The sequence below is a fragment of the Vidua chalybeata genome, chromosome 2, assembly GCF_026979565.1.
Source record: "Vidua chalybeata isolate OUT-0048 chromosome 2, bVidCha1 merged haplotype, whole genome shotgun sequence".
In the NCBI taxonomy this organism is placed as follows: Eukaryota; Metazoa; Chordata; class Aves; order Passeriformes; family Viduidae; genus Vidua; species Vidua chalybeata.
In genome coordinates this window covers 47,419,525-47,434,428 of record NC_071531.1, presented here as the reverse complement: position 1 = coordinate 47,434,428, position 14,904 = coordinate 47,419,525, and the positions used below count along the sequence as shown (strand labels likewise).

Genomic DNA, 14,904 nt, shown 5'->3' with positions numbered 1-14,904 from the left:
AGCCTAGACCCCAGTGCTATAGTTAGCCCAAAAGGCCACACTTCCCTACATCCCTGCCCCCAAGAATCATGCATCCTACCCAATTTCTGGTAATCGGCTTACCTGGGGTGGGGGGGACCCACTATTTTATCCTTTATTAAGAACCAAGTGGAAGGTCACAACCATTGCTCAGTGTTTAAACCAGCTTCAAATTTCACTGCCAACAAGAAGATGGTTTTCCTTTTCCCTTAGAACCTAGCTACGCAGACAGAGAACTTACTATACTACAAAAAGAAAACACATCCATAATTTTAGTATTGGACTTAAGCTAATTGGACTTTTGAGTTGCACCCACTTTGGCTGTTGTGCTGCTCAGCCATCCCAGTTTTCCAGTTTCACCTTCAGCTTTCTGTAGCGTTATCTTCAACTGAAACATTAATCACTGAAAAGACAGGGTTTGCCTTCAGTTTTGTCAAGTTCATCAATCCAGTGAAAACGCTGGATTTACTGTCTACTGAAATCGGGGGAACTTGTATTTCCAAGATAGACCCTAAAGGTTAAAGATTCCCCTAATGTTTGTTTTCATCAGCAAGACTAGCCCAGGACAATTTAAGCATAAGCACTTAACCTAGTTGAAGAGCTACATTCAGTGAATGGAAACATATGATGGTTATTAACCCCTTCAAGAACAAAATTGCTAAAAAAACCCATAATTAAATAAAAATCTTTGTTTACAGCAGCCAAGAACAATCTCACATATACACTCCATTACTCAGTTACAGTACACTGATGCCCTTTAAATATGGACAAATTACTCATGTAACATAAGCTACCCTCTTTCTGGCAAATTCCACTCAGAAAGCTAAATATATACTGTTCGTCTTTGTATACCAAAGTATCCAGCCAGCTGGTGCAGAAAGTAAACCAGCTTACATTTTTCACCAGAGAGGTAAGGAAAAAAAAAAGAGAGAAACAGAACAAGAACTTTTTAATTTCACTTGATGATTGATAACCAATATGCACAAACACACAGTGTAAGATTTCTGAGTTCTACAGACCTATGTAAAATCATCCAAATACCAGACCTGAGATGAAAATTATGGGGCAAAAAGACAGAACATTTACTCAATGCTCTGGTTTTCAACTTTTAGTGAGTTCTTAATTTATTAGCAATAACTTGTTTATCTTGGAGGGGCTTCAGAAAAGGCTGGAAGACTTTTTTTAAGCGTCAGCTTAAAAATACTTACAACTATTCTTAAATGCCAGCTTAAGAAATGTATAAATAAAATTAAACATTAAGACCTCTAAACTTGGAGAGACATGCTCAGAACAGGAAATGATAGTTTGTTAATAAAGAAAGGTAAATCATTCTCTAGGCTTCCGGTGGGAAACTTGGCAGGGAAAGGATTTTGACCTCAGTGGAAGGTAACTGCCACAAATGACAAATCAAGCAACTTTCTTCTTACAAGTGAGGCAAATGTTTGACATAAGGCTGAACTGCATTCAGATCTATCATTCCCTGTGGCATATTCTTCTAACTTTAACAAATAATCCTGCAAGCTTTTTACATTGACGGTATTAATTACATTTTTTCCCTGCTCTCTCTTACTGATTAAAGCCATGCAAGCCTAACATTTTTTGTGAATGATTACTTATTTCCTATTTGAAGCACAAAAGCTCATCACTTACAGAATAGGTCAAGCTTTCAGTGCTTATTAGTCCTAGTCTGGAATGAATTCATGCATTTTCCTATGGTCATTTTCCTTTTCTCTTATAGGAACAGTCTATGGGACATTTGTGCAAAGGAAGGGAGCAAAAATCCTGCACTGTTTTCAGGTGAAGAAGTAAACAAGAACAAAAGAATACACTTAAAAAATCTCTTTTCGGTTTCACATTAGGCTCACTGTGACTACAGCACCGTGAAGTTTGCAATTAGAAGTATTGATTCTCCCAACTCAGAACAATAAATGGTAAAAAATGACAAGTAGCCCAGTTTAATTTCAAACGTTAATATATTTTCTATTTTATAGTGAACATATGCATCATTCACCCCTTATTTGCAGCAACTATGACGTCCTCATAAAAAGGGGTGACATTTGTAAGATGCCTCTTAAAATAAATATTTCTTTTTATAAAATAATAAAACTTCAAATAAATATTCTTTACACTAAACAATATGTTGAAAAAATTAGAAAATAAAGGCTGGATTTTACTGTAACTGTACAATATACATGAAGTCCAAAGGGAAATCAAAGTCTTGTAATAGAAGGTTTCCGTAAGACAAAATACAATCTAAAAACATACTGATTGATTCACATTCTTCCGAATGTACAACATATTAGTATAATATTTTGTGACTGTGCCATGTCTTACGACAGCACTTATTTTTCACAGTTGAAAATATTATTGTATATACAAAAATATAGCACATTATCTCTGGCAGAAAACAATGAAAAAAAAAGGAGTCATTTGCTAATTTACAAATTTTGCAAGTACTATTCACGAACAATAGAGTTGCCTAGGAGTGTCTGTGTTGCTTTAGCTTATGCAATATGTGGGTCACAATGTACTGCATCCCTTTTTTTTCCCCTGTATGCCACTAGCTGGATTCTAACAAGCGTATCAGTTAAGATGGCACACACACACAGAAAAGCATTTCACTGCAAACAGCAAAGTACATCCCCAACCCTTCTACTACAGTGCCAAGACCATAGCTGCTTAGTTGGTTGCATATGTACGTTAAAATAATAATCCTTATTACTTTAGTATTTCTGGCTAGTGATGCTATGTTGGCTTTTCAAAGTTCCTGGGGGGTACGCTGGGAACTTTGCAGCAAACGGTGTTGGAGTGTTTGCAGCGGCACCCAGGCCGATTTACCCGGTCGTAACAGCCCTGGCACAACTTAAGACAACCCTTGGCTGGTAGGTAACACCACAAGCAAGGCAGAAAGAGGGACACTACACCCATGGCGGACCACCTAGTGCAGCAATGTGACTGACTGCAGGAGCAGGGGTTGTCAGCACAGTTGTCCTCGTCATCATTAGAGCAGTGATAGAAGAGGCCCTTCACACAGCAAACACAAGTCCCGTAATCAACCACGTTCTGGGCTGAGCAAAGACACTGCTTGTCACAGATCCAACATGAGGGGAGGGTCCTTGGATAAGTGCACTCCTTACACTTACACTTTCCACAGTCCTCACACCTGTAGCTGTGTGCTCCCAAATCTTCTTTGCTCAGTGGCTTCAGCTCACTCGACTTGAGCTCAGACTTGGGCTGCATTCGGACTATCCCATCAGCAACTGGTCCCGAAGATGATCCCAGAAGTCTTTGTTCTGACGAATTACTGCTTGTACTCGTCCTCGTACTGCTCCGTGAGCCTGTGCTGACTGTGCTGACGGACCGGGAGAGAGGCGCTCGAGGAGATGCGTGCGTTTGTGTGTGCTGGATCCGGCTGAAATGACGATGCTCAGGCAACCCATGGGGCCTTTCATTTTTGGGTTGGGTTGTTACCCGAGGAGAAGACTTGACCCCCGGCCGTGGAGCCACCGTAGGTCCCTCTGTGTATTCATTTGTGTTTCGGATGGCTCTGATCTGGTCCAACGACAAGACGTGAACCTGCTGCATCAGGACATCCCGCAGGTCGGGCTCCCCATGTGGTCTCCCACTGTCACGCCGAGCCTGTAGTAAGGGCTGTGACCCACTGCCGTGCTGAGTCTCCATCAGTGCCCAGAAGCTTGGTCACCCCGCCAGGCTTAGAACACATCTGAAATCCTGGAGCAAAAAAGAGAGGATTCACTATTGCAACATATCTCACGCTCTCTCCAGCAGCTTTTCAAGTCTGGAGGACCCCACAGCACTGCAGACAATCAAGCAATGCATCAGCCATTAAAAAAAGGAGTCAAGTCTGGGACAAGCACTGGCACTGGTCAGCTGAGTGACCAAATTCCCTTGGCCTGCTCTGCCTGCTGCTGTGGAGAGCTTAAGGACCTTTAAGAATCCCTAGGATTCTTCCCTAGGACCATGCAACTTAACTTGTGGCTCTGGAAAGTCTAGTTATTACTCCTGCTAACTGAGGCTTCTCAGGTCATCTTCTGGTTAGATCACAGACTTTAAAGTGATTACATTTCAGCCACTTGAAGTGACACTTCTTTTCACATCAGGCTACTGAAAACCTTATACTAAAAAAAAAAAAACAAAACCAAAAACAAACAAACAAACAAACAAACAAAAAAACCCCCAAAAACTATCCGGCAAGTATTTAGCAAGTGTAATGTGACCTGCTGATGACAGACATATAATTCTCCAATTTTGTTTAAAACTGGATAATATTTTGGTAGGCTAGTCTCTTTACACATTAAACTTTACATGATGTAAATAGGAAATTTTAGTTTAATACCAATGGTCCCAAGAAAAACACTAAATAGCAATAAAATGTTTGAGGTTAGACATTAAATGAGTTAGTGCTACCAAAAACTTCAACAGCACAAGTAAAAATATCTCTCTCCAGTATTTTAGTGTGTGTCATACTGGTGCACACCACTGTGATTGTTATTTTAAGGCTCAAAACTACAAAAGCAATGTTTCCACAATTGTTTGGTTTTTTTTTTATGTGTAAAAAATTCCATAGACTACATTTCAAATTGTAAATATTATCGAGAGTGGCTTGTGGGATAGAGGCATGCATAATATAATCAAATAATGCCAGCATCCAAGAAGTCTACTTGACTATGAATATTACTTGAAATGATCATTAACTACAAAGTAGAAATGCAGACTTTAGAATTTAGATGAAAAGCCAGTAAAAGATGAGAACTTGTAAATAGTTTCCACACTCAAACATGTGCAAGTTTCAAGTACTGCCCTCTAAATTAGTTAATATTTGTTTTGCCTTTATCATATCTTAAAGTGGCTCCAAAATCCAATTACCTATACAAAAATCCAGAACAATATTCTACAATTAAAACCCAAGTAGGAACCAAACTTCTTACAAGGACCACACAATGTCTTCAATTATACCTAGAAAGAGCACCATACTTTACTCTGTACACATCAGTTACCAACAATAATACTGTACTGCAGTATAGTAAAATATAGCCAAACAGTTTAACAAAGAGTATCTCAAGACACTGTCTTTATTCTAACATCAATGCAAAACATTTAACCTTTTAACTCCTGTGTCCCCTCCTTCAAGTGTTTTTTTTCTTTAAAAAAAAAAAAAATACATATAGACAAATCTCTAACTTTTAAGAGTGATCACTTATTTTAAATATTGCCAAATCCTGGTTTTGGACACGGGATGTATGTTACGGTGCTCATTCCCGTGAGCCTACAGCCCCCCCCCAAAAAAAAGTCTTGCAAACTTGGCTTGAAGCATTGCTTATGCCTTTTTTTTTTTTCAAATTAAAACCTCTGCCATACCAAAAGTTTCAGCCAACACCCTAAGTAGATGTTCACCTCCTCTGAAACTATCTGGAGATAAAAAATAATAGAAAATAAAATGCTTTCCCCATTCTTGAGAGGAATTGGCAGCCCTATCTCTCCTCAACGTCCAGGTTTCCACCAGCCCCAGCCAGCCTGGAAGGGTACGCCGGATCAGCCCCCGCTTCTCCAGAAATGACAACCCACTGCAAAAGCAAAGCTGACCCTGACCTGAAGGCGCTTCAGACGACCCCAGGATCGGTGGCGGAACCCCCCTCAGACGCCAAGGTGGGAGCTGGAAAAGCAGCCTCCGCTCTCCGCTTCCCTCCCCGCCTCCAGCTCCGTCTCGGGCGGGGGGCGCGCAGCAGGTGGGAGGCGACAGCCCCTCGCCCGCCGGAGAGTGCAGACAACCTGGAGATAACCAGGAGACATCCTCTGGGCTGGGAGGTGGGAGGGGGCTGCTTCAGCCTCCTTATCAGAAAGTCAAACCCATGTTTCCTTTTAACTCTTCCCCCCTGCCCTCCCCCAGGAGATGCTAAAGGAGCTTCCCCTCCCGGGAAGTGCCAGGCGCCCTGCAGACGGTTCAGACAACACCTCCGGGACAGCTGGGCAAAAGGCAGATTACCCCCTCTCGCCTTGCCCTAAACACCCATTCAACTTCACAAAGCCAGCCGCTGGAAAAGCTCCTCTTATTTTACGCATATTCTGCAAATTGCCTGACCTTCAGCCCGCCCCGCTCCGCCCTAGCCCGGAGGGACCCAGGAGGCATTTCCAGTGGGGCATCAGGCCGAGCCGGGTGCTCCCCGTTTTTTATCCCCGTCATAGATCCGCTAACAGGACAGGATGCAGAGAACCAGCACATTTATTTGCAAACCTACATTAGCCTGAAAATCCTGACAGGAGGGCACACCTCTCCCTCCTCCGACCTAGTACTTCTCCCCTTTGCATCCGCCAAGAGCAAGAGAAGCAGATTTGCCTTTTTGTGTGTGCATGTGCGTGATAACACGATTCCCCACTTCTAAGAGCCAAAGTCCACTCTCACCGAGCTCAAGTGCCAGGATTGCTAACTTTTCTTTCAAGCTGGGCTTGGCCAACAGGGTGAGCGAGGGGGACGGGTTTCGCGTTCGGCACATTTGGGGAGGTTTAAAACGCGAGGGGCTTCTTGTGTGCTGTGGAAAAATCCCGTGTACCGCTGGCCGGGGAAGGGCGAAGCCTAAGCGAGAGAAGTCCTCTGCCCGTGAATTTCTGTTCTGTGGCCGGAGCCTGTGCAAGGCACCCCCACCCCCATTCCCACCACACACACCAACCACCTCCTCTTCTTTCAAAGTGCTTTGAAACCCCCATTAAGGGCCGAGTGTGTGATCAGACTATGGATTAGGGCAAAAGGGACTTTACCATCGGGGTGGGGCAAAGTGACACACAAACAGCTTGCTGAAAACACCAGCAGCTTTTTTTGTCTTTTTTTTTTTTTTCTATTTTTAATGGGGTAAGGAGGATGTCACGAAGTAAGCTCACAAAAAAAAAAAAAAAAAAAAAAAAAAAAAAAGAAAAAAAAAAAGGCAAAAATTATGGCTTTTGCTTCCCGTCCACACACGCCCTCTGCATAGAAGAACCTAGGGAAGGAGGACTTTCCTCGTCTTACAGATAGAATTAATTGCATCACAGGAGAAATATCTACGCTTACACACACGCACACACACACACGTATATATTTGTACCAGACGTGCACTCACTTCCGAATCGTACGGATCTCCTGACGCCACTACAGACAGGCGTAAATCACGCACTGAAAGGCGGGTTGCCCCTTCTCCCCCAAGACCGGGGGACAAACAGCCTCGACGCTCGCCAGCCCCGCTGCGCCCTCCCTTCACCTCCCCCGGGGCTTGTCGGAAACCCACGCGTGCCCAGCGAGGCAGGAGCGCGCAGGACCTCCCGTGCCCGGCCCCCCGCAGCAGCGAGAAACGCCGGAGTTGTGCCTCCTTCAAGCGCACCCCCCGCAGGCATTCCGGGGCGCCCGCGCAGCCCTCCGCCCCCCGCGCAGCCTTCCGCACCCCCGGGGCACCCCGGCGGGGCACAAACGCGGCGCAGTCCGCAAACCCCACGGAGCTCCCCCCACCCCTCTCCGGAGAGAAACCGCTCCGAAATCCCACCTCCAGCTCCTCTCTGAGAAAGGAAGGAGAAGGGAAGGGGGGGAGAGGGAGAACCTGTACGAATGGAAAAGAAGGGATCGGCCTCGAACATTTCCACGAGTTTTCTTGGAGCAACCAAAGCGGGGGGGGGGGGGGGGGGGGGGAAGGAGGTTACTGAAAAGCTTGTTTTGCAAAGAAGGAAAAGGCTCTCACCGTGATCGCGGCGCTGCACCAAACCCCTCTCTCTTGTATTTTCTTCTTCCTGCGGTTTGCAAATAAATCCAGCCCTAAAGCAAAAAAAAAAATTCTTTTCCAAACTCTGGTTTAGTCCAATTTGCAAATTAGAGTAAGAATGATCACCATGTAGGAAAAAAAAAAAAAGTCCATAGCAAAGTTAGGTGCCTCTCCCCAGATCGATTATAAATGCGTGTGTGCGTGTATATACTATAATACTAATCAAAACACCTCTCCGGATCGGGGTGGGTTTTCTTTGCTCCTAAAAAATCACTCAGTCTCTCACACACACACACACTTTTCTTTTTTTTTCCTCAATGAACAGGAGACCGAATCGCCAATACCAAGTCACGTTTTTTTTTGTTGCTGTTGCAAATTGATCAAGAGGAAAGGGAAAAGCCAAAGAAAACAAAACAAAGTGGATGTAAAATAAAATCCCAGAGTTTTCTTCCACTGAGCTCCTCCAAAAAAGCAGTTTGTGCAATGTAGCCGTTCTGCTGAGAAGCTGCTTGCTGCAGGCTCCTCTCCCCTCTCTCCCTCTTAGCTTTCTCGCTCCCTCTGCGAGCGTGTGTGTTGCAGGCAGTTCTGTGGTTTGCAATCGGGGGGGGGTGTTTTGGGAGCGCAGCGGATTTGTGGTGGTGGTTGTTGTTGTGTGTTTGGAGGAGGTGGAGGAGGAGAAGGAGGAGGAGGAGGAGGAGGAGGAAGAGGAAGATTTGAGATCTGAGCTGTAGGGACTCGGCGTTTTTCTGCTCGCTCGCTCTCTCCCTCTCTCTCTTTTTCTTTCCGGAGGAGGTAGGGTGATCTCTCTGCAAAAGCAGCAGTAAATGGCGTCATGTGGATCTGAGGAGGAACAGAGCAGTTGTTGTCCCAGAGGATATATCGCATCCGGTCCCAGCTCATTGGCTCTGCGGGGCTACATTCACTGGCGCTCCCAGCGCCCTGCCAGCACTCAGAGCTGTAGGAGGCATTCAAAAGGGCAGCGCTGCTGCCACCGAGCCAGCCCGGCTGCCCCGGCCCCGGCCCCGGCCCCGGCCCCGGCCCGTCCGCGGCGCTCCCCGCGCTGCGCGGGGCGAGCTGCAGCCACGCTCTCGGGGCCTCGCCGCAGCCTGTGCTCACGGGAGGCTGCTCCGTGCGCGGTCTCACGCCGCTCGGGGTTGCTTTTGTGCTCGTGTATTTACTCAGAGGCAGGCGGCGATAGGTTTGCAGGGAAACAGAGAGGAACTCGCTTCTCGCGGGGAGGAAGGCGCGCTCTCCCCGCCGCTGCGGGCGTTCGGGAGATCTGTATCCAAGTGCTCCCCGTTGCTTCCCACCCGTTTTTCGTAACCGAGTGGGATAAAAGTTTACACTTTCTGCCCCTCCCCCGCTTCGCCCTTTCCAGCCGCCGGTCGCCGGCCGCGCAGGGAGCAGGAAGGGTGATTACTTGCGGCATTGTCCCGCGGATTAATGCGATTAGGCGGCGCGGAGGGCGCCCCCGTGCCCCCGGCGGGAGCGCGGAGCGGGGCCCGCGGGGCGCGGAGCGGGGCGGAACGGGCGGCAGGTCCCCGCGCCTCGGGCGCCTGCCCGCGGGGTGCGCCGCGTCCCCGGCACCAGCGGGGTCCCCTCGCCTGAACGGGGCGGGGGGGGGGGGGGGGGGCTGGATGTGTGGAGTTTTTTTCTAATAAGTTAAAAAACCCTGCAAACCTTCCCCCCCCCCCCCCCAACTTTATTTTAGTCAGCTGCCATTCGCGCGGAGGACACGGTCTGCGAGCAGCTCGCAAACGTGACTGTTTGTCTTCTGGGCGTTTCCTGACACGACCACAGCTCGGTCCCTTTGGTACGAGCTGGAAGCACTGACGGGGCCACTGTGGCTGGTTGAACGCGGGCATCTTGCGCCGGCACGTATCTGTACGCGCACCCCTGTCCCCAGGCAGGCACGCACCGAGCACGAATGTTCCCGTGTCACATGTGGCACTGCTTAAAATACACACCGGGTGTAAGGCAGTAATCACTGCGCTACTCACATGGACAACCCTCGGTGCAAAGCCTCAGCCAGCCCTCTACTACTCGAGGCGATTTCGCAGGCACTTCCTCTCCTACACCTGCTGGTCACCGCTCTGTGGAGGGGGTGGACATTCCCCACGAAAACGTGTAAATAAGGAGGGCTGTGTCTCGCATGGACGGCATTAGAGTTATAGTGGTTTTATGATCAAGTATCCGTTCTTCCACAGTAATATTCTGAACCTGCAAACTATTTTCCATACTTGGGTGACATTAAGGTCAGACAGAATTAAACGGGGCTCGCTTTTTTTCCTTTCAAGGTCCATCGCTCCGTAGCCTGAACAGAACTGCTGCAGCCCGGCCATCGGTCCCCTCTCCACCCTGTTCGACCCCCGGCCCCGCAGACGGAGCGCTCTCCCGCCGGGGTGGGGGCTGCCCCTCGGCTGGAGCCGCACCCGCTGTGGCTGCGTTACCCCTCGGGGCTCCGGGGAGCGACGGCGGCGCGGCCGCTCTCCCCGCCAGAGGGAGCGCGGCGCCGGGGCGGGGGACAGCGGGTCAGGGCGGCTCCGCGGGGGCACCAGCCCTGGCGCCGGGCAGCGCCGGTGGGAGCCGTGGGCCTGTCCTGAGTCTCCCCGAGGAAGGGGACACCCAGCGGCCTGGCGTCTCCATGAGGATGCGCCGGGCAGCGACATGAGCATCCTCGGAGATGTGCCCTGTGTTTAGGCTGTACGCTCTGTGTCAGCAAGGCAATCCACGGTGTTCAGCTGTGAGAGCCAAGTACGGGTTAAAATATCTGGGAAATAGAAAACACAATATTCCCCTCACTGTAGAAAGACAAAAAATTACTTACTCCCACATAGCAAAGTCAAAAATAGGTTAAGAACTTTTTGTGCAAACCTATACACATGGGAAAGGTCTGTTAAATTATTTATCATAGTTTATATTGAGTACATAAATACTGTTTTAAACTGGAAAGTTCATAACACTATTTTTAAATCTGTCGGTCAGTAGTGGAATCATCAATTCCCACTCCAGTTCTCAACTACAGGTGTATACACTTAATATAGAGAGTAGTTTCAAAGACAGATCTTAAAACAGGGAAGCTATTTTTATTCACAGAGCCAGTCATGTGTGCAAAATGGTGAAGCATCAATGAGTTATAGCTCAAAAAAAAACAAAAAAACAAAAAAAAACAAAAACAAACCGCCAAAAATAAAGCCAGCAAAACCCCCAAGAATATGGCATCCTGGTACTGATGAGTTTGAAAGAGAAGCCATAAACTTGCAAAGATTTGTGCGCTAACTGGCACAAAGGTAAATAACAAATAGTGCACAAATCTGCAAAAAATTAAGTGTGCTCTTTTTTTGTGCATGTACTTGTGTGTGGGAACCTCGACGCTGTTTTCTCACAGTTTTAATCTGATGGTACCTTGGAACCAGCTTTTGGAAGATTACATGTATTGCTCACGTTTCTTGTCGTGGAGAGTGGCTTAATGCACGTGACTATGTTTCCCCTAGTGGTTTGCTCTAATTACTGCATGGTTTTGTTGTGTTTTTTTAGGGTTTTGGGGGGTTTTTTGGTCTTTTTTTTTTAACCTTTAACCCAAGCAGACCTTGTTTTTTGAGATGAGTTTTGAGTTTATTCTCAGCAGGGAAATGTGACTGTTGTGTATCTATATATTTGTGTACACACCAACATATACATATATTTATATGTGTATAAGTGTTGTATATTCATGATATATTTGAATAGCAGCAATTCCAGTGGCTTCAGGTGAAAAATGGTGTTACATAAATTTGAAAAGTGCATGACATGACAGACACCCATATGAAATAGCTAAAACTTTTCTGCTTTATCCTGAAATTGTCCCACAAGTTTTTGCTTGATTCGATATTCAGACCAGGACTGAAATTGTCCCACAAGTTTTTGCTTGATTCGATTTTCAGACCAGCACTGGAAAACAAGTGTTTTCCCCCTTTACTTTGAAAAGGAAGGACAGCTCATTCATAAGGAATTCTTCCTGCAAGGGAATGAAAGTGCAGTACTTTGCTGACTTTGAGAACATTTCATGCATTATCTCATGAGCTAATGCAATGATATGGGAATATTGATTCTGCACATCCTAAAAGGACTAAGTTTGGCTGCACATTGCTTCTAATGCCCAGAAGTTCCATCAAAACTTAAACCTTTAATTGATTATCTTCTGCTTTTGTGACTCTGAATAAGCTAAAGTACATAAAGGAGTTATAGAGCTTTTTAAAAGTGTAAAGCTTTTTTTGCCTACTGATATTTCATTGAGGTTCTTCAGGGCAGATAAGGCCATTTAGATAAATCATAGAGAGAAACAGAGAAGTGAAACACATTGCACTGAAAACAGCTGGATGTACTTATAAAGAAAATTAGGTCCTTGACTCGGTAGTGTTAGTTTTTCTTTTGCAATTTTTGTTGTAGTTTACCTGAAGGAAATCCTGGAATTCTCTTCCCTGAGAAAAGGGGGAAAATGAACATTGAGTTCTAGGAACACAATCTGGTAGGACAAGGGTCAGCACTGTTACATGCGGAAGAACTCATACCTGCCACTCTGGCTGGGAATGCACAAGCTCCTCAGCTGCTCAGAGATTTAGTCTCCTGTTTTTAGTGATACTCAAATCTTCTCTGATTAAACTATTATTTTCCGATTTAGCTCATAATAGACATCTTTCTTAAAGATTATATAGGCCAGATCCTGTGTAACTTTATCCCATCTGGTGGTTGCCCCAGTATATAGAGGGACAGTTGCCAGAGGATATTTTCTTGTTGAATACCAAATATACTTATGTAAACTTAAAGAATAAACAAATTCCTTTCCTGTACCTTCTGAAATTATACTGAAGGATACATACATTTAGTACGAGTAATATAATGTGGAGCTTTTGCATGTAAATTGTTTTAATAAAGCTAGTATGCTCTTTGATGTGTCATTCAATGTTATTTGGTTATATTTGTGTCCTTGATAAAAGCAGCACTGTTTTTTTAAATTCAACTTTATAAACCTTTCTAGCTTATACAATGCATTTTATAATTTCTCTTCTCAAATACCTTGACACCAAATGTTCGTAAGTGGGACAATTTGGCATGGATTGGGACTAAGTGAAGGTTATTTGCTAAACTGGTATTATAGCAGGCTTTTTATTTGCTTTTGGTAGGGTATTCCTCCTAATATTTTTGATTTCTTTGGTAGAAGTAATCATGAGAATGACAGCACAGACAGGCCTTGTCTGTTAGTGTTTGGAACACTTCACTTTCTAGATTCATTCAGTTAGAGGCTAGAATAACACTGGGCTTGACTCTACTAGAATTTTATGCAAAATCAACTGATTGTCTATTAAAATGTTAATAAGCAATAGTTTGGGAATTCCCAAAATATTTTGTAGCAGGATGCAGACATTTATATGTTGACTTGGGATTAAAGTGACTCAGAAGAAATGGAAGAGGTCAATGTTAGCTGTTACGGGAAATTTGAAAAAAGGTTTTATGAAGAGACTTATCACATCTCTGCTGTGATTTGCAGCAGTAGTTTTCAAATTTCTTCAGTCTGTAGACTTTATCTATGCTCTAGAAGAGAAAAAAAAAACAAACCAAAACATAAGGGAAGCACAGACTTTTTTAGAAAATTGTAAATTATAAGACCCCTATTTAGAAGTGGTCGATAGGAATTCACAGATCACAGTTACAAAACCACTGATGTAGAGATCCCTGAACTAGCTCTAAACTGCAGTGTAGTAGAAAGGTAAATTAATATCTTGGGTACCGTGAGCAGTGGAGTTGGAAGAAGCCTGCTCTTCTCAGAAGTGCAAGGTAGCCTGCATGGACCTCCATGCTGTGATGGCCACTCTGCTCCCAGAACATAAGGTGTTTTTCTGCATTGGAGGCTGGAGTTCAAAAAATACTCCTAAAGATTAGCAATTTGTAACATAAATCTTGAATGTCAGTCAAGGCATATGTACAAGTCAGACTTACAGATTTTGCTGGAAACAAAAGGAAGCAGAATGAGCAAATGTTTAAAAAGAAGTATCATGTTTATCCTATTTACTGAGATTATTGTTCTTTTCCTCAGTTGTGAAAGGCTTGTGTTCCTCTGAATACAAGCATACAAGTACATCCTGAAAGCAGAGGTGATATATGCAGGACAGAATATTTTACTGGAGATTAATGAATTTTGCATAAAAGGAAAATAAAAACTAGTGTTTCCCTATCACTTGTCTGAAAATCAGAACACAATCAAAATGAAATACTGTTTATATGGTTACACCAATTAAAAAAAAAAAAAAATTGAAAAATACCCTGACCCAGATCTGTACTTTCTTTTTTTTTTTTTTTTTCCCTGATTATAATAGCAATATCAATGACAATAATTAAACTGCTAGATATTCTATCACAGTTTTCTCCACAGATCTCAAACTAGTTTTCAGGAGATGTCACTGCCCATTTTAGAGGTGATAAAATACAGGGAAGAAAGAAAGAGGTAACTTATCTCAAAAGCAAGGACTAGGACTCTCAGGTCCCAGTTCAGTCTCTGTGCTGTGTACATACTGCTCCCCATGAAGGCCCAAGGTGTTGATTTCTTTCTGACCTCCAGAGTCTTTCTGCACAAGCAAAATTTCAGAAGCTGTGTCTGATAGAATCGTAACACTTTAAAAAAGTATGAACTGTTAGACAATTATCTTACTTTAAGAGGGAAGAGGACGAAATGTTTGGTTACCTAAACAAGGTTATCTCTTCGGGAGCATCTACTCCCACCCCTTGATTAAAGAGTTCCTCTAAACTTCCATCTCTGCATCTGGTGTAGTTACTCCTATCTCATTTGTGGTTTTGTAATTATCTTTTCCTGTGTTTTAAGCAGATCTATTACTTACAAAAGTCCCATAGATACAAAGGCAGAAATTAACAGAGAAACTGTATCTTGGAGCTGTTCCTCCTAAATAAGCCCCTGACTCCTTCTGGAGCCTGAGTGAAAGTCTTATGCTCTCCAGGCCAAGGAAGGAATCCAGCTGTCCGGTGCAGCTCCTAGGATGGTCTTCTAATTAGTGAAAGTTAAAGGAAGCACTGGAAATTGTGTTACAAACATAGACAATAAATCCACTGCATCTGACAGAACAAGCTTGCAAAATAAGCCCACTGGAAAACT

The 14,904-nt window shown here is 44.6% G+C and overlaps 1 protein-coding gene across 2 annotated transcripts; it reads right to left on the bottom strand.

Annotated features, from left to right (window-relative positions):
* Positions 1–948: 948 nt before the first annotated feature.
* On the bottom strand, positions 949–8,524 carry SPRY2 (sprouty RTK signaling antagonist 2). 2 transcript variants are annotated; one of them, XM_053936502.1, is made up of 2 exons: positions 7,740–8,524; positions 949–3,750 (listed from the first exon to the last, which is right to left on the bottom strand). In XM_053936502.1, the coding sequence occupies exon 2, from the start codon at positions 3,697–3,699 to the stop codon at positions 2,764–2,766; it is 936 nt and encodes a 311-aa protein (XP_053792477.1). In that variant the 5' UTR covers positions 3,700–3,750; positions 7,740–8,524; the 3' UTR covers positions 949–2,763. The 2 variants fall into 2 exon arrangements, with proteins under 2 accessions (XP_053792477.1, XP_053792478.1); XM_053936503.1 differs by lacking the exon at positions 7,740–8,524 and adding an exon at positions 5,629–5,800.
* Positions 8,525–14,904: the final 6,380 nt, after the last annotated feature.